Raw genomic sequence first — 19,519 nt, 5'->3', positions numbered from 1 at the left:
GCCCGAGACAGAAAGGTCCATAAAAGTCCACAAAAAACGTGATTTTGTTAAACTGCTTGAAAACATTATTTTTCAGCTCTAACCTGCTTTATATCCTGTTGAAGCTTCCAATATGCAAAATATAAAGTTTTAAAATATCTAGTTTGCTGTGTTGCTCTTTTGTTTATTTATTATAATCCTTAATCACAATAATTACAGGTACATACAGGTATTGCAGTTGAGTGTCTTGACTCACATGACCCACCACACAGACCAAAATGGTTTAGATTAGAAAATGTTAAATTATTTTCAGGTTAAAGTCCTTTTAATTTTTTTTTTCATTAACAGGTAATATTTTACATTTTATTATTGAATTCCTACAGTAATTGCATTTAAAATTCAGATAATAAAAAGTACCTTATTTGCCTAGTAACTAGTAACACTGATTGTGTAGTAACTAGCTTACCCAAACATTTTATGTTTTAGGTGAGGAAATTAATAACCATGATGTTTCAAGTAAATTTCCCAACACAGGAGTTTCTGTTTAGTTCAGTAGAGGCCTGATCATTACTCAGCCACATATACCACAATGCTGGGTTTGTTTGAATGTCTAATCCTTGGGATTAACTAGTTGCTGTCTAAGAGTGTTGTTTAAAGCACACCCCAAAGCAGAGGAGGGGACCTCAGAGTTCTTTTTCTTACATTTACTCTGCAGCCCTGACTCATCTCTTCAGGTATTTTCTCAGCATTACACCTTTGAACTATGACCAAAACTATGTTTTTGGATTGTCAAGCAACAACAACCCAAACACTGAGCTGAATAGAGGGTGACTCGTGTGTGTTGATTAAAAGTTCTTTTTTTTCAAAGAAAGAAGGGTAGCAGCCAAGTTACAGAAAATTAGCTTACAACATGAAGCCTATTTGGTGATTATGTCACTCTCTTGATCCACAAAGCCAACTTGGTCTTATATAAGTATAATCAGTATAAAAAAATTGGAGCTATGTGAGCACCCCCCCCCCCCCCCCTCGCAAAAAAAAAAAAAAAAAATCTAGAAATTCATGTTAAAAGATGTTCTGCAACATATTCACCTTAGGATGTGCACCCTCATTACGCAACCAGGTTACTTTCCGTAAAATTTTCCACAAACACTCTATTTTCAGGTGTCTGATGAGTTGTACAGGTGCTATTTTAATACATTGTTTAAATAATAACGTTTCATAGAACTCAAGAAAACTGTTTAAATAGACCTAAAAACCAAAAAAATGTGTCACTTTTTAATTGGAAAATTAAAATGATGTATTTTTATCTAAATTCTTTGTTTACGATTCAAATATACAGTTTTTAAAAGGGGAAGTGAACTCTGAGTTTTACCAAGAGCACAAAAAGCATTATTTCACTTTCTTTGAAATGGCAAATTGTCAAGTATTTCTGGCAAATACTTTATCTCCAATATCTGGTACTGTGATAACATTATGTTTATTTACTTTCCAACATTTTCTTTGTTTCAGAAGGCTTCAGAACAACAATGTTTTTATTTGGTTTATTAATATATAAAGGCAACTTGTATTACTTGTTGTATTTATCTATTTATTTATCTATCAATGCATTCAAGTCAAATGATTTGATTTTTATTTATTTATTTTTTTTTTTACAAACATAGCAGAAGAGAAATATATTATTGTATTCATGTTGTTGCCATTTGACTGATATCCTTCAGATACAGACATAGCTCAATGCTACCACCTAGTGGTCAGACATTTAAGCTTTTTGAGGGGATGTAGTTGTAATGTGCATGTGATTCATATGCAGACCAGGAATTTGGATATAAGCATATCCTGAATAACTTGACCGTCTATCCAGATCTATGGAAAGTTTTTTTTTTCGTTTTTTTTTTTATGTGGCTACCCTGGGTCTGCTAACATTTAATTTTAGATCCCTTACCAACTGCCTATACAATGGGGAAAAAACACTATGAAGTCGTCCAATGATTGTTTAAGTTCTCAACGATGAGAAAGTTCTGTAACTTTCATTATTAGGTACACTTCAACTATGAGGGACAAAGTAAATAATAAAAAAAATCCAGGATGTTAAAAAAAAACGTGTTTGTAAGTTGTGTTTGAAAATACATAAAAAAAAAAAACTTTGTTCCTCACAGAACTGTCCCTTCTTTATTTAATTAAGATTTCTGTCCTCGATTTTTACCTACACTAATGGAACTTGTTTGAGCTCATTATCTGTGTAAATAGCATTGTCTGCAGCCTCAAACAGACGGACTCAACCATGACCAACATCACACATCTGTTGGCGGAAACAGGGATGAGTAGCGTGAATCTACATAGGTAATAAACTGTGGGAGCTACCTTGATGTGGGGAGCTCCATCTCATGTGCAGAGAGCTGGGACCAAAGTAACAAAGGCTACCATCAGTAACACACTATCCTGAGAGGGCTGTGTCCCCCTGCTTAATGTGCAAAGGTTTGGGTATCACGTGATCAGATGAAACCTAAATTGAGCCTTTTGGCTCCAACTCAACTGGTCGTGTTTGGAGGAAGCAGAATGCTGAGTTGCATCCCAAGAACACCATACCCACTGTGAGGCATTGGGGTAGAAACATCAAGCTTTGGGGATCCTGTTTTCTAGACAACCTTGACATGGGTTTGCAAAATGCTTAATTTGGTGTGCCTGACATACTTTTTTTTTTTTAAACAGTGTCCTGTCTGGCGATGTGACAATAAGAATAATTGTCTTGATGCCAAAAAGAGCCCAACAGATTTACCTTTCACAAGTGGAGCAGTACGGCTATTGCACTAGTGTTCCGCTTGTTTCATGCATATAAATTGCTTTATCATAATTATGCAGGGAGTTTTACAGCTTATATGGACACTGCAATGTAGGTAGAACAGGAAAGGAAAAACTGAAAAAAGGAGAAAAGATGAAAGAAAGTGGAGATAAAAGGGAGACAATGATAAAACATTTTCAGACTGCTTCATCACCTGCAAAGAGATGTAAAAAGAACAGCACAACAAACAGACATGGTACGAGACATACAATAGCGTAACACCTAGATACTAACGCTGAAGTAGTATAATTTAATCTTGTATGTGCTCTGTGTTACCTGAAGATAAGAATATGGGCTTTCTGTGTGGAAGTGCCTGACATACTTCGGACAGAAAATAAGAAAAGATTTTAGTTCTCACTCTCTAAAAAAAATAAATAAATAAAAAATACTTTCACTAAAGACCAAAAAGGTCTGGAGGGTTTGAAGCATCAGATTTGTCTCTACCATGCTTCAATATTAGAGGTCTGTCAATAGGATATGGCCTCTGTGCATCCTGTCTTAGTCCACACACTGCACCAGCAGGTTGAAAGGCTCCTCTATAATTGGTTAATAGTGCCCTCTGGTGTGATAAAACAAACATAACATGTTTCGTCTCTATAGGTTTACTAATTCTAAAAATTAAGCTATATCATGTTAATGCAGGTAAAAAAAATCTGTATTGCTAAACAAGTCTAATTATTGGTTTTATTGTTCCCATTTTAATGTGGTGGCTATTACTTCCTCTAACAATTCATATATTTGTCACATCAAAGAAGATATTAGGAGAGAATTGAAATATCCACATTAGTAACTATTATTAGTTAAGTGGAGTTCTGTTAGACTCTTCCAAGAAATATTCCGGGAATGTTTCCCAGGTTGAGGGCGAAACACTTCATGGAAACATGATTTTTTTCTCTCTTTTTTCCTGAGTCTTTGCTGGTTGGGGGGAGGGTACTCAAGCACAATGTTTTCTTTTCCTCGACTTCAAACTCACACAGATTAACTTACAGTCCAGTTCTATTAGACCACTCCCACATTTCTTATGTAACAAAGTCATCAGGACTTAAATTCTGCTAAACACAGCCACTGGGCTTTTTTTGTCCAGAGAGAGGAAAACATTTCCAATGTTTCCAACTTTGTGTCAAGGCTACAAGGTAGGTCTTTGGACATTTTCTGCAGTGTTAATAGAAAACTTAAAGAAACTTGACTTATGGCTGAGTTTACTCTTTAACCAAGCATCAGCATAGCTAAAAAGAACCAGATAACCAATTAAGGCACAATTGTTCAAAGTTGTTTAAGTACATGTACTTTTACATAAAAGGATGCATGTTGAAATTAGATACTGAACTAACACAAAGCATTAGTGAGTTCATGTGGTCCACTATTGCACCACTGGACTTTGATTCATTGTGCAACTATTTTGTGCTTCCTTTGAATAAGTGTTCTGCAAAGCCTTTAAGCCATGCCATTGTGGGAGAAAATCCTGATCTTGAAATTCACCTAAGATGTGATGCTTTAAAACTCAGAACTGCATTTTCTGGGTACCAGTGTGTGTAAAGGGTTTCAAAAGCTGTTGCTGAGCCTTGTATGTCCGTTTAAAAGCTAAGGAAAAAAAAACATGTTTTTCTTTACCACTGAAAATATCTGCCATGCATAGAAAAAAGGAAACTTTAATGTTTTCCAGATGTTTGTGCGGTTTTTTTACGTTCTGAGGCATATGTTTTTTTTTTTATAATACAAAACACTGTTTTTTTCTGAAAAAACTTTGAGAGAGAGTATTCATACCCCTTTGATTGTTCCACATTTTGCTAAAGCCTCAAACTCTAATATATTTAATTGCCATTGTGATCTTAAAAGTGTGGCTTTCACTTGAATTCCCCCAACCCTCATGTCATTAATTTGATAGCTCAGGTTCCTTCCTGAAGACTTTTAGAATATTCTTCTACCAGTTTTCCCTAGACTTAGTTGCCATTTTTATTAATTCTATTAGCTCAGAAGAAAACAATTTGTTGACTTCTCTGTAACTACTTTGTCCATTTTTCAGATGACAGTGGCACCCTGGCTCTAAGAGCAACACAGTCATGGCGAATGGGCAAACACCACTGATGATAGTTTTGTAAATGAGAGGTCATACTGTATTAGGCGGACAATTTATTTCCACCGTTTACATCAGAGACTGAGGAAATAGGGCGAAGAAACTATTTTCTATCTTTTAATAGGGTTTAGTAGTCTTGATTGACTGACCTGTCGCACCTTGACGATTTAGGTAGCGTATGCCTGATGTCCCAGAATCTTCTAAAACTTTGGAATACACAGATTTTTCTATGTATTTTTAAAATTTTGGGTGTATACATAGAGTATTCATAAAAAGAACATATGTCCAATGGCAGCCTAACATATGTATAACGCACAGGCGCTTGGCCTACATAAAAGATTCCTTTGAGTGCAGTATTAATATAGCTGCTCTTTGTCACTTAGTAAAAAAAGAGGAAATAAAAAGAAAAAAGAAGAAGGAAGAACATGGATTTGCAGTCGCAGCAGTTTCATCATCTTGTCAGCTAGGAGGTTTGTTGTTCAAGGCTATGGGCATGAACGCAAGCAAGGATCCATCACCTGCACCTTCAAGCTCACGCTATGATGGGGATGAAGTCTATAATTGAAGGTTTCCTCCTGTGAACCCCCTTTTATACCAAAACTCTGCCAATTCGACATTAAACAGTAGCTGTAAGCTAAAAACATGTTCAGAACACCATACAAATACGTCGATATGAGTTGGAGATACTGTAAGATCTTGATACGTTACGCATAGGTTATGCATACATACTCATAGGTTTTAGATAAGCTAGACGCCACGACTTATGAATAACTTACACTTAATGTATGTCAATGATCAGATAACTTACCTATGGCCCACGTATGAGCATATGCTGGCAAGCGAACTTGCCATATGTCGACATGAGCCAACGTGCTTTAGCATGCTCATAACTTATACAAAATGTACCCATAACTTATCCAATGTATGCCAGCATTTTTGTCATATTTTTCATACGTCAGGCATACGCTGCCTTAATCATCACGGTGTGACAGGAGCTTAACACAGAGGCTACAGATCCAGTCGGAACCTTAATAACTTATGCGTTTAACTGGGTTTAAAATATAGGTCAGAGTTAAGCGTGTTAACAAAAAATGCAATAATTATCTTCAAATGGTCAGGTACTGGACTAAAGGGAATAAAAAAGTAGACCAGGACTACTATCATACAAGATTACTTCCAAAGGCTAGGAGAGAAGACAAGAACTAAATAAATGACTTAATAGATATGGCAGTTTTTTTTGTGTTGACCTTTATGTATACACTTTATATTCAGACACTGGGGTAAAATGACCTAAACAGTAGTTGCTATCGATATCTTTGTAAAAGAAAAACTACCAACTATGCTGTTTAATAGATATTTGCCACAGTAGCATGTAGGCTGTGCTTTTACAGTTGCTATAGGTTTACTTATAAGTTTCTTTTTGTGAACATTTTGCTCTCAGGGCATTCTGATGGGGAGTCTTCCAGGCGCGTCTCTCCTTCTTCTGGTGTTTACTGTGCCTCTCCTGATTGGTCCCAGTGTCCAGGCCGGGAAAATTATGGTGTTTCCAGTGGATGGCAGCCACTGGGTGAACATGAACCTGCTGATCCAGAACCTTCATGATAAGGGCCACGAGGTGACTGTGGTCCGAACTGCCACCAGCTGGTACATCAAAGAGTCAGCACCACATTACCGCTCCATCACTGTAACACTACCACAAGCCATAGCCATTGAGAAGGAGGACTTCTTTGTGAAGTTCCTAATCAAGATGCTGGAAATTAAGAGGGAAGGATCTTTGACAGGCTTTGTCAAGTTTTACTGGGAGATGCTGAATGCATTGTCAGACATTCACAAACAGGCCAGCTTATTAGGAGTGGAAATGTTAGAGAACAAGACTCTTATGCAGAGTATTCGGGACAATCAGTTCGACGTTGTTCTGATTGACCCAGGTTTGCCTGTAGGAGTTCTGGTGGCTCATGAACTGAAGCTGCCAACAGTTTATAATGTGAGATGGATCACCAGTGGAGAGGGACATTTTGTTGTGGCTCCGTCTCCAACCTCATATGTTCCAACTTCTGCACACCCTGTGACCGACAAGATGAATTTCATCCAAAGATTCAAAAATGCGCTGTTCTATATCCTAAACACATGCATTGACAAACTCGTTGTTTGCCCTCACTACGATAGACTGGTGCACAAGTACTTTGGTCCAGATGTAAAGTTCTATCACCTTCTTCAGAGCGCAGACATCTGGCTAATGAGAGTAGACTTTGTCTTTGAATTTCCCAGGCCGACCATGCCAAACATTGCCTACATTGGTGGATTTCAGTGCAAGCCCTCTGAACCTCTATCCAACGAGCTGGAGCAGTTTGTTCAAAGTTCAGGCGAGCACGGTGTCCTCCTAATGTCTCTGGGTACACTGGTTCAAGGTTTGCCATCAGAAATCACATCAGAAATAGCTGCAGCTTTTGCTCAGCTTCCACAGAAAGTCATATGGAGGCATGTGGGCGAACGACCCAGCAATTTGGGCAATAATACCCTGCTAGTGAAGTGGATGCCGCAGAACGACTTGCTGGGTCATCCAAAGATCAAAGCCTTCGTGGCCCATGGTGGCACTAACGGTATTTATGAGTCCATCTACCATGGTGTCCCCATCATCGGTATCCCCCTTCTTTTTGACCAGTTTGAAAACGTCCTGAGACTGGAAGCACGAGGAGCAGCGAGGGTGGTTGATGCAGCTAAGCTCACCCGACAGAATTTCCTGGAAGCAGTGCAGGATGTTCTTAACAATCCCTCCTACAGAAAGAACATGAAACGCCTGTCAGCTCTCCATCGGGATAAGCCAATGCATCCTTTGGACACTGCAGTGTACTGGATCGAGTTTGTCATGAGGCACAAAGGAGCCGCACATTTACGAACAGAGTCTTACAGGATGCCCTGGTATTCATATTATTCTGTGGATGTCTTTGTGTTTTTGTTGGCCTTTTTATTGAAATTGACAGCATCTGTAGTAGGTTTTGTACAATTTATTTGCCTTCCAATATGCAGAAAGAGAAAATCAAAGCAAGAGTAATTATTTTGTTACAGTTAAATGGAAACAGTAATTTAAAAAAATAAGTAATCATTTTTGGATTAATATAGATTGTTAAAATACTCTAAGTATGCGCAGGACAGGGAGTAACCGAAAATAGATTTAACAATGCCATTTTATTTATTGTTTAATGAAGGGGAAAAGAATGTGCAACTGTTTATGCCCCCCAAATTTTTGCAACATTACATTTCCTGGAAACAGATTGATCAGAAGTTGACAATCTCAAGGAAGTCACCACAAGGTCAGACTTGGAAATATATTTAAAAAACTAGAAACACTCAAAAGCTCCACCTTTAAGGCTTCAAATAGTTTTCTGAGTGTTAAATAAAACACCGGAACACAAACACTGGATGGTTTATTAATCGGCTGAGGGAAAATGTATCCTTGAAACAGATTATTTGAAGAAAATTGGGAAATAACAAGTTAAATCCAGCCCTGTCTGATGAAATGGGTGAAAATGCCTCCAGAAGGGTACTAATTAAGTCTGGAAAAATGGCTGTCTTAAGAATGTATTATTTTTATTTTTATTTTCATCTTTCTTTGATAATGACATTGTGGAATTTTCTATTTTTTTCAGTTAACAGTTTGGTTATTTAACTATATTCTGATTTGCAAACACCTAAAAGTGATTGAGTTTGTGTTTGCAGCATTCAAAATTCCAGAGCCAGAATTGTAGTTTTCTATGAGGGTTTAACTGCATATGCTTTTAAAAGGGGTGATCAAAGATTTAACTTAAATCCAATGTCCCCAGCTGTAACAAATAGAAGAGCAGACGTTTATGACTGAGTGAGAAAGAGCAAAACATGGATAAAACTTACTAGACTAGAGAATGATGTCAACAATCCCATTAAAAAATAATTACAGCAAGTAAAGCCAAAAACAACAAAAAACAGTTACCGGTATAAGAAAGAGAAATGGATCAGAAAACATCTGGCAAAAGTTTGACCAACCCAGTAAGTATGGCAAACCCCTAACAGCAAAAATAACTGTGCAAATGTGCAAAGACCCAAACAGAAAAACTAATAAGATGCTTCAGGAAAAAAAAAAAAAACATTCTTAAAGACATAGTGGAGGATGTTCTTTTTCTCCACTATGTCAAAATAAGTGGTCGATCTAATTGTCAATCATTCTGGTGATATGTTTACATAAGGCCATCTGATGTACTTGTCCGTGCTTGTGAGTTTGACATACCGGTAGTGGGAAAAATTGCAAATTTGGAAAGTAAGCTTGTATGAGCGATGCAAACGGCAACATTAAAACAGAGTGTGCAAGGAGGAATGGACTGGTGCAAGCTCTCGCACGTGTTAAATAGGTGTTACCTCTTGAGAGAGGATACAAGGTTGTGCATGTGCATTTTTTATTAAAGTGGAGAGGGAACTCTTTTCAAAAATTCATGAAAATCCTCCCCTATACCTTTAAGCTCCATATAAAAACCTAAAAAAAAAATTACTTTGAAAAGTAATAAGAAACAGTTAAAGTGCACAGAAAAATAAACATAAAGGTAGATCAATAGACTCAACAGAACCCCAAATGTACAACTTGATTGTATGTGATTTCAATCCTATCTAAAAATCAGCCAAACCATCTGTTGAAGAAGCCAATAAAACTGCAAAATATTAAGTGATTTAAAAAAAAGGATTAGGCGGCCTTTCCTTGGAGGTTTTTTTTTTTTTTGCATGATAATGATTCTCACTGTGGTCCTCTGGTGTCCCAAGCCTATAGACATTTTAGACTGCATAATTAACTCATGCTCTTCAAGTTTTATATCCAAGTGTGTTGTGTTATGCCTGCTTACATCATCTTGTCAGAAAGGCTCCTATATGAGTGATTTTTTAACCCTGCCAGTGAGTAACTAGTAAACTTGAGCTCTGCTTTTAAAAAAAAAAAAAAGGTTAAATCAGTCTTTTTTAATGTACAGGATGATTAGCTTGTTACCTTATTTTTTCCCCAAATAAAATATTCATCATTTGGAACTGCTTTTTGTACCTAATCATGTGTTACAGTAGGTTTAATGATAGTATGCCCTGTATTTTTAAAGTTAGAAGATAAATCTGAAAAACTCACACAAAGAGAAAATACAATCAGAAGAAATGTATTGAAACAATTACTCGTTGGCGCTCAGACCTCGGCAGGAAACATAGAGCTTAATTATTTGTATTGATATTTATGAACAGGAGTAAAGAATAGGGCTGTTTCCCCCTAGATCTATTTTTGCCAGGATGAATGTAATTATCTTTGTTACGTAAGTTGCTAGGTTAGTGCAAGAGAATTGGAATATACAGGGCAACCTGAATAGAAATGATAAAATATTTTGTTAATAAATGATGAAGATGATTCTTAATTGCCAGGCTTGAAAAAACAAACAACCTGAGCTAGGGTTTGTGATATGATTGGCGTGCCACATAATGACACATGAGAAATTAACACCCACCTGGTGGAGACATAGTCCATTCTTAGAAGCAGAATCAGGGAAATGTTTTCCTTGGCTCCTTATAATTTCTTGACATGGGCCAAAGTGCTGTAACCATATGATTTCTCTGCTAAACTTAGATTAAATAATGTTAAATTCTGAGTCTTATTTATTGTTATTTAAAGAGCAATCAATCCTGGCTGAAACATCTGCAAACAAGCACCTCTAGGGGGCAGCAGCCTACATTACAAAGACAAACAAACAAAGCATGCAAAGAATTTAACTTAGTTATCCCACCACAACAGTCAGGAGGAAGGCTGGTGAGGAAAAAGGAACAACCCTCCCGCCTCGCCCAAAAACAAAAACTGTTTGTTGGAGAGCTGGTAACAAATAGAAAACTCCATAAAAATTATTGTCTTCAAAGAATTAGTAAACAATTTTAAAGGTGCTACAGTATATATCATATTTCCCTCATTGACTGAAGCTGAGTTTTTCATGAATAGTCGGTCAGTCCAAACATTGCAGCCATTATTTGTTCATAGAGATATGGACATACAACTTGAAATCAAGTCTGACTCGACTCGGAATTTTAACACTTTTAGCTTTATGTTCATACATTTTACAAAAGACTGGATTACTTGAGGGGAAAAGATGTTAAAACATCATCTGAGAAGTTGCACGCTTCTGGGCTATTTGTCAATATTTTCTCCTTTTGTTGCTGCATCATCCTAGAAAAAGCTGCAGATAGTGGAAATGTCAGGTGGGTGAGCTCTGCAGATTGTCAGCCACACTAAGCCTGGGCAACCATAGAACACAAGAATCAATGCAATGAGGGAAAAGCCTTTATATTAAGATATTGAACTGAAGTATGGTCATCAGAACAGAGCAAGTGACAGAGATATATGTGCTACTAGCATTTGTATGTGCTAAGATTCAAAAACTTTCAAAATATGTGAGACTTGCATGGAAAAGCATTGAAAATCAATTTTCTTCTCTTAATAATTACAAGAAATTTTTGTCTGAGGTATAATGAGGTTACAATTGCCACCCTTCCGGGGCTTTAATTTAAAGGGCCACCTTACTTAGTTTTTTGGAGATTGCAGAACAGGAGGAGCTTGATTTTGTTTGAGCAACAACAACTGTTTCATATTTACCAAAGCATAAACATCGGAAAAATTTAAAAAAAGTACACCGCTGATCACCGAGTCATCTTTTAGCACCTTTTAGCAACCAAAAACCAAAGCTTTGATGGGCAGAGCAGCTTAGGGAGCTGTACATTTGGTGTGAAAACGGAAGCTGTGGTTGGTTGAACCTTATCTGCATCAAAATATTGATTTTATTCAGCAAAGTGCTCTCATATTATCAGCTTAATATCTTAACACAAACAGGAATTTACTCAAATAATTCAAAAAGTGACACAATTCACATATTTTGCATTATCAAAACACGAAGTGAAGTTTTTTCAACATCATAATCAGATATTAAATCATTGTTTTATTCTACTTACAAAGATTGGAAGCAGGATATCCTTGCACTGTTGTTTACTGAGGCTGAGGAAGAATTAGCAATTTTCATTTTGCAAAACTAATGTGTCATGTTTAAAGAGGGTAATGTTGAATTCTTTTCAGCTCTGCTTTTGTTATACACCAAAAAAAAAAAAAAAAAATTTAATGAAATATGTTTGGTATGTTATTGAGTTTTCTATTTTAAGTATCAAAAATTCTTAAAAAAAAAAAAAAACAGAAAATACTTTGCAGATAATTTTTTTTTTTTTTGCTTGAAATAAAAACAATAAAAAGGTGTTTTCAGGTAAAATGTCAGACTGCAATCAGTGGTGGGAAGATCCCTAAGAGCTTCTCTGAACTCACTCTAGACATTTCCATACTTTCTTTAATCAATATGAGAATAGAAATAATTGAATAAATAAACACAAGGACAAATGGCTCAGTTTTGTTCTTTTCATGTAAGAAAACTTTTTAAGAAATAAAATGAAATCCAAATTGTATAAGAAAAATAATAATTGTGAGTGGCAGGTTTTATTTTTAAACCTGACAACTTATATATTATAATAAAAACTTTAATATACTGTATATTTCCATTTATTTCCATGTATTTTCCATTTAAATTGTGTTTCATATAAGAATCAGAGAAAAAAGTTTTATCACAAAAAATACTTTAACACATATGATGTGTTTGCTTTGCTGTAGGTGCTACACAGATAAACAAACAGTTGAGATATATACATAGATAGTTGTATAAGAATAATGCTAGAGTAAAGAAAAATAATACATTAGTTGCAGAGAAATAATAACATGGTGAATATTTACATGTACATTATTTAGAGTTTGCATTTGGCAGACGGAAGAGAATATGCTGTATATAAATATTTGGCAAAAAAAAAGTATTTTCTAGTCATTTTCTCAAAAAAATGTCTTCTTTTTAAAGCTTTAATGGACAAGTTGGTCCTAGCTAAAGCAGAATCGTTTGGAATCCGGGCCAGTCAACTACTAACTTTTCCAAAGCACCAGACAAACCAGTACAGGGATGAAGCTCACTGGGATGATGGTGAGAGCCACCACCAGGCTAGTGGGGGCGTCCTCAATCAGAACTTTTCTTTCTGTCTCTGTGCAGTCCTGGAAATAGGTGGAGTGGATGTAGATGAAGAAGTCTTGGATGTCAGTATTAGGAAAAAAGCAGCCAGCAAAATCGGCCACTGTCTCCAAACATTGCGTCAGATCATTGTAAGGCCTGCACCAGATAAGAAAGAAATTAATGTATGAGAGATACTTTATAAACAATAGGGTTAAACAATAGAAATTCTTTTTGGGTGTCAATGGTGTTTGAGGGAAACAGAATTGCTGCTTTCTAGATTTAGTTGCGAAAATATTAAAAAGAAGAGCACAAAATGTCATTTATGAAAATATACACAATACAATTTTTAAAATTAATGCTTTTCTCTCTTTTTCAGACTAAAGCAGTTTAACTTCCTGACCAGATTCTTATTTTTTGAAAATATAACTGAAACTTCACATCTGAATTCTTAAGCTCTGACTTATTGTGGAACAGCAAACATAACTAAAACTGCTGTGGTTAAACTACTTCCTGATGGTGCATAAACAGAGCAGAGGATTGAAACAGAGTTGGCGTGGTGTGTGTGTGTAGGGGTGTGTGTGTGTAGCTCGGTGGGATACAATAATGGGTAGGTGTGTATGTTTTTTTAATTTGTTTTTAGAGGAGGGTTCATTGGTTTGGCAAGAAGAAATGGAAATGCCTTAGCCCCAGTTCTGATAAGGGATATTCCACATTAAGAAATCAGACATCAAAGCATTTTATTGTTACAGTAGACTAACAGCGTTTATGTACAGACATCGTTTGACTTACAGTCTGCAGTCTAAAATACTCAGTTTTTTTAAACCATTCTCTATATCTGTAAACATGATATGAATAAAATGAATATTTGCAGTTGACCATGTCCTCTCTCTCTTCAAACAAATCTTTGAACCAAACACTCTTGAGAAACAAAAATCAAATTCCTTATCTTATGACGAGCTTAGACAAAACTAATATAAAATCATGCCAATAGATAATATATGTAAGGCACACTTGCTTTTATGCAATTTATAAGCTATTCTCAATTTTTAAGACATTTTTAAAGACAAAAGTTGGGACTTTTCTTCAATAGCTTCCAGGTCATGAGACCTACTGAATCAAATTCTTTGTGAAATTGTTTTACTACTTTAGCCAGATGGGAAACATAAATTTTTATTCCATTTTAAGCCTTCGTATATTTTTAAACTTTTTTTATTACAAAAATAATTGATATTTCTTCAATAGCTTCCCAGTCATGTGACCCACTGACTCCAAATCTATGTCAAATTGTTCTACTACTTTAGCCAGATGGGGCACACTCATTTTTATTCCATTTCAAGCCTTTGTATATTTTTGTTTACCCGCTGGGGCAGGCGGGGGGAGGCATGCGGTCACCGGGTCGGGTTCGCTCACTTTAGCTAACCTTGAACAGCAAGCTTCAAATGTTCCACAGCAAATTAATATCTCCTTTCAGATCTAGAATCTGGGATTTACATTTACATCAGACAGAAGTGTTCTGAAAAGGAATGAATGGTTGATGATGTATCCATCAATATTAGGTTCCTGATCCACTGCTGGGAGTTCCACTCCCACAGACTGCCACTCTGGGTATCTGAGCAAGACGCTTAACGCCACACTGTTTCCTGGGCGCCGCACTATGGCAGCCCGTTGCTCCCAAAGGGGATGGGTTAAATTTTGTTGCTCTGTAATTGTGACAGAGTAATGACTATAAAAATCTGTGAAGAAAAAGTAATAAAATGGTAATAACATAGCAATTTACACTATTTTACAAGGTAACAAGAAAAAACTTAATGGAGAACTTTGGTAAGTGCTGTGCTTCAAATTTTAGATGGAAAAGGTTAAGTCAGACTCCTTATATTTTAAACAGTCTTTACCAGTTACCTCATTCATTTCATGACAGCAATAAATTAATGTGTTATTATTAAGTAAAAACTGTTTATTACTTGGCATATAACAAAACACCAAACCTAGAAGTCAGCAAGCCAAGTTTCTGAACTAAACTCTTATTTATATGTCACTTGTGTTCATTTTTATGCCATTGATTGGTGGCCGATAAAAAACTGTCGTGTGTTGACTTAATGGTAATTACCCACCAAAAGTCTCTTTATTACATAGTAAAATACAGTTGTAATAATTACATGCAGGTAATTACTTTGAAAGGGTATGACTTAATTTTGGGGCAATTACCGAATAAAGATTTTTTTCTTGTTACCAAGTAATATAATGTGACTTGCTATGTCATTACCATGTTAATACATGGTTATTGATGTACTGTAAAAGAAAGCGTTACCATTTTACATGATCTCACAATGACAAGGCAGAGTCATCAGATGAAAAAAAAAATTAAAGCAACTGGTCTTGAGCACAAAATAGAAGAAAATGTGTCTCTCGATAGTGCATATTTGTTAAGAAGAAGCAAAGGAGTTAAGCTATGGATTGAGTAACCAGAAATTTTACCTAAGTAAGTAGTGATATTTTATCATATGAAGTAACAGTAAAAAGTACAATGCTGTAAAATATTCATAAAATAATTTTTGTATCGACCCATTTTTAAACCACTGTGATCAGTAAAAAGCAACAAGGGATTGCAGATTGAGTGTGACATAGTTCAAAGCAAAACATACAACAGCTGCAGCAACTCAAGTCTGCTGGTGCACATAAAACAGAGGAATCTTACACTCCTTTGCTGCACCTCTAAACAGTAAAATAAGTTGATCAAATGCATCTGATGCAGAGAATAAATATTTTATGAGGTGAATATTGGGATTGGTGGGGATTTTTCCTTTGCTTCAAAATCCTGGCAGGACGATCTAAATGCTCACATGATCTCTGTGAATGGCCTTATTTAATGCGATGTTTGGTTTATGTCTATATTGTGTAGTACTTTGAGGACAGGGTAAATTAGAATTTTTGGGGGATTTTTTTTGTGTGTGTGTGCAATTAAGTCCTAAAATACGGTTGCCAGGGGGTGAAAATAACAACTTATCTTTTGATGGAATGATAAAGGCACAAACATCCTACCCATTATATGTTCCAATCAAAAAACAATGTTACTTCCATTAAAAAAACATTGCTTTAAACAAAAAAAACCCCGACTTCCATCAATGAAAACATTTTCAATCAAAGAAAAGCATTGTTCAAATTTATTTTGCAGAGTCTCAACTGTGTTTTTGCACTCAAATATTTTTTTCTTTTTTTTAATTGAAGTGAAGGTTTTTTAATTGAAAATATTTTTTTTTGATTGAAGCAACCTTTTTTTAAGTTACACAAATCTACCTTCATACAAATGGCGTGCAAATATTTTATCTCACAACAAATTTAAAAGATCCTGCAGAATTAAGTAAAACTAGCAAGGACAAATATTACACTGGAATACTGTATGCAAAATTGAGACTAACATGTATCCACACAAAAAATTTGCAAAGTAAACATGCTGCAAGTAGCAAAAACAGCAGCAAGTTAAAAAAAGTTATTGTATTAACTAGCACCGGATAACAAAAGAGCTCCAGGCCACGAGGGGATGACCATCATCCACTTATACCAGTCAGGATTGTGTACATAACTATTTATCTGCTGTATCAGCATACATAACAGGAAATTGTGTTGGGAAATTGTCCAAACTGGCTTTGGTCCCTGGGGGCCACATTCTACTAAATCCAGCCCCGTCTCATTTCCTCCCTACAAAGAGCGCATGGCTGCAGCCTACAGACCTCCATTGTCATAGTGCTGATATCATGACAGAACTTTAGCCACGCCCACGTGTTCTAATCCCTCAAAAACCTCATGTCACATATCATCACTTTATATATATATTTTTTTTTGGTGTGATCAAATGTGCTTTTTCTCAACATTTTGCATATTGGGTAGGTACAATGAAAGAACAATGGAAAGAGTGATATTTCAGGAAAGTTTTTGATGATTTAGGTGTGAGTCTTGTGTTGAGTAAGGTTATGGTTAGTATATAGAAGACTAGACTAGAATCTGCAGCCATACTTGTCTCTTTTCTAGTTGGGCAGTCCTTTTAAATCACATAATTACTTTTCCTTGTCTAGTCTAAGCAAACCTGGTCACCCTTAGTTTGCTTTTCAGACATTATTTAAGACATTTATTTTCAAATTAATCAATATTTTTAGTGTTTTGTCTCATATACCATTCTACATGTTTCTACAGCAGTCTAAGTTTCTCTCGTTAGTGTCATCCTCTCTTTAATTTGTAACATTTATTTTCTTGCTTGCAATGCAAACCCTATTACTCAATATTCCAGACCAGGCCAGGTCTGGAATATTGCTGCATCTCAGTCAGGTGGACTGATATTGCTGCATCAGTCCACATTGTTTCTTGTGGCAAAAATTCTTCAATATAGGTGAGTAAGTGAAATATGTTTGGAGCCTTGTGAACATCAAGGCTCCAAAGGTCTGTAAACATACATGTTGAAAGAATACCTGATAATGCTTTTCAGGACACACCAGTCTTCTCTGCTGATGTTTTGCATCTCTGCATGAAAAACTGCACCACAGTAGTTGTAACTATACTCCCTCAGGGTGTCCTGGTTGCAGTGTTCTGGTAAGATTACATTCTGGTCCTGGAAGTTTTCTGAGGATATAGAAAATTAAAAATAACATAGATACAAAGGCAGATTAAAATCTCAAACTGCTCCACTCAACAGATTCTGAGGGTTCTTTAATGAAAGTTCAACTTTGATTCTTATTCTTTATTCATTATGTGTTTTATTGTTTATTTTATTTTTTTACATGAGACTGGAGTGCCTATATCTTTTACTCACCATTATCCTCATAGATAATTGATGTGTTGTTTTTTTCCAGCTCGCTCTCAATCTCATTCAGCTTTTCTTTGTCCAAACTTTTTGCCTCATAGTTTGGTTTTGTTGTATCTGCAAGAAAGAAACGAAAATTCTTCACTGAGAGAACCATTTTCCTCATACTTATAAAATTTAAATTTAGGGAGCAGTCAATGTTTTCTGTGTTAATTATATTCTCGACTTTCTCTCTAATCTTTTGAAGCTCATAGTTATCATTTACCTTTTTTTTTCACTATTACAAGATGATTTTTCTTTACCTTTCTGAAAAATATTACATGTTTAAGCTTTGATTAATAAACCTTTAGAAAAGTAACGTTTTATTTATAACTTAAAACCCTAAACTAGAGAGGGTTTTTGTAGCAGTATTTTAAATCAAGGTATTATGTATAACTTGAACTCTTTGTTATACAAACATTGAAATTGAAAATCTTTTTTGCAATCCTCCATTTTTTTTTTGCTGTGAAATAATATTTAAGCTGTTTTCTTTAATGCATCAAAGCTGTAGCAAGTAGCTGATGGCAAATCTAAAAATTGAGTTATTATATAAACCTAATATCTATTAAAACGACTTAGTTGGCAACAACAATGAACAATCCATAAGGCAATATTAGTTTTTAGACTAATTCTAAAAAATCTATATGATTAAAATCTACAAATCAAAATTAGTTACAAATGCCATAATTAACAAATATTTTCCATAGGTAATTAGCAACGTTATTTCTTATTACTAAGGTGAGAACTTTAAGCTTATATTGTTTCCAAGACAGAAAGTTGAAAGACTAATAAAGAAAATATCAGAAAAAAAATGAGATTTGAAATTAATAAAACAATCTACTAACATAAATAATTGCATTTCTAATTAATTTTTTATTCAATTTAAAGAGTAAGTATTTGTAAACTAAAATAACCTTACTGTTCCTATGTGTAGAAACACCAAATGTTTGGTTCTTGTAGAGATCTTCTGTGATGTTGGCTGGTTGAGACGTGACGCCACCTGTAAATAAACAACTGCAATAAGCAAATAGACCAATAGAAATACATTTACCCTTATTCTGCTCCTGCACGCCGTGAGAAAACAGATTCCTGTAATAAGTATCTAATAAAAATGGGGTCATACAATCCCAACCTGGGTTTTAGATCATGCTTACAGAGGATGACAGCAAGTAATACCAGGTAGGAGATCATGGCGGGTCGACGATAGTCAAAGTAGCAGGAATCTATGGTGGTTGGTCTGAGACTCAAGGACGCTCTAAGGATAAATGCCTCAGTCCTTTGGTGTGTTTCCTAAACAGCCCAGCCCCCTTTATCCTCACTCTTATCCCTGCTGATGTGCAGAGGTATGCTGAAGTCTTGTTTTTGGAAAAATAACCAATAAACTGACGACATCAAAAGATCAAGAGACTAATAGCTTCTTTTAAGCACTTGGAATAAAGGAGAGCAAACAGAGACCACAGTAATAAGACTGTTTAACCTAAGAATTTAATATTCTTTAATGACTTACTGCCTTTCTTTCTGGATAACTTTGTTCCTTAAGTAACTTAAAAGTTATTTTGAAAATACCAACCAAATCAGGGAATTTTATATATTTTTTTCTCAAGTCAAAGGTTAAATAACTTTTTAAGCCTAATGTAAAGGATAAATATATTGAAGAAATTTGGAGACATACTTTATTATCATAGAAATATATTATGCCATCATTATCTGAAAATCTGTTCTTA

The 19,519-nt window shown here is 35.4% G+C and overlaps 2 protein-coding genes across 2 annotated transcripts; one reads left to right on the top strand and one right to left on the bottom strand.

Moving 5' to 3' along the window:
- Nucleotides 1–3,736: 3,736 nt before the first annotated feature.
- LOC107101850 (UDP-glucuronosyltransferase 2C1-like) lies at nucleotides 3,737–8,365 on the top strand. The gene is made up of 2 exons (XM_015400923.1): nucleotides 3,737–3,951; nucleotides 6,334–8,365. Exons 1-2 carry the CDS (start codon nucleotides 3,922–3,924, stop codon nucleotides 7,942–7,944), a joined length of 1,641 nt encoding a protein of 546 aa, XP_015256409.1. The 5' UTR covers nucleotides 3,737–3,921; the 3' UTR covers nucleotides 7,945–8,365.
- A 4,093-nt stretch (nucleotides 8,366–12,458) lies between these two features.
- On the bottom strand, nucleotides 12,459–19,220 carry LOC107101843 (receptor activity-modifying protein 1-like). Its single transcript, XM_015400915.1, has 5 exons — nucleotides 18,950–19,220; nucleotides 18,715–18,795; nucleotides 17,766–17,873; nucleotides 17,425–17,575; nucleotides 12,459–13,120 (listed from the first exon to the last, which is right to left on the bottom strand). The coding sequence occupies exons 1-5, from the start codon at nucleotides 18,984–18,986 to the stop codon at nucleotides 12,880–12,882; spliced, it is 618 nt and encodes a 205-aa protein (XP_015256401.1). The 5' UTR covers nucleotides 18,987–19,220; the 3' UTR covers nucleotides 12,459–12,879.
- Nucleotides 19,221–19,519: the final 299 nt, after the last annotated feature.

The sequence above is a fragment of the Cyprinodon variegatus genome, unplaced genomic scaffold (genome assembly GCF_000732505.1).
Source record: "Cyprinodon variegatus isolate N-32 unplaced genomic scaffold, C_variegatus-1.0 Scaffold1161, whole genome shotgun sequence".
Lineage (NCBI taxonomy): Eukaryota > Metazoa > Chordata > Actinopteri > Cyprinodontiformes > Cyprinodontidae > Cyprinodon > Cyprinodon variegatus.
The sequence above is the reverse complement of the archived record's forward strand: the minus strand, read 5'-3'. Positions and strand labels throughout refer to the sequence as shown.

Coding starts and splice junctions, on each gene's coding strand:
- LOC107101850 (XM_015400923.1), top strand. CDS start 3,922: ATGTTTCCAACTTTGTGTCAAGGCTACAAG. Junction 3,952..6,333: donor CTTTGTGTCAAGGCTACAAG/GTAGGTCTTTGG, acceptor TTTTGCTCTCAG/GGCATTCTGATGGGGAGTCT.
- LOC107101843 (XM_015400915.1), bottom strand. CDS start 18,986: ATGATCTCCTACCTGGTATTACTTGCTGTCATCCTCT. Junction 17,874..18,714: donor TGTTTCTACACATAGGAACA/GTAAGGTTATTT, acceptor TCTTTCTTGCAG/ATACAACAAAACCAAACTAT. Junction 13,121..17,424: donor GTCCTGAAAAGCATTATCAG/GTATTCTTTCAA, acceptor TATCTGGTGCAG/GCCTTACAATGATCTGACGC.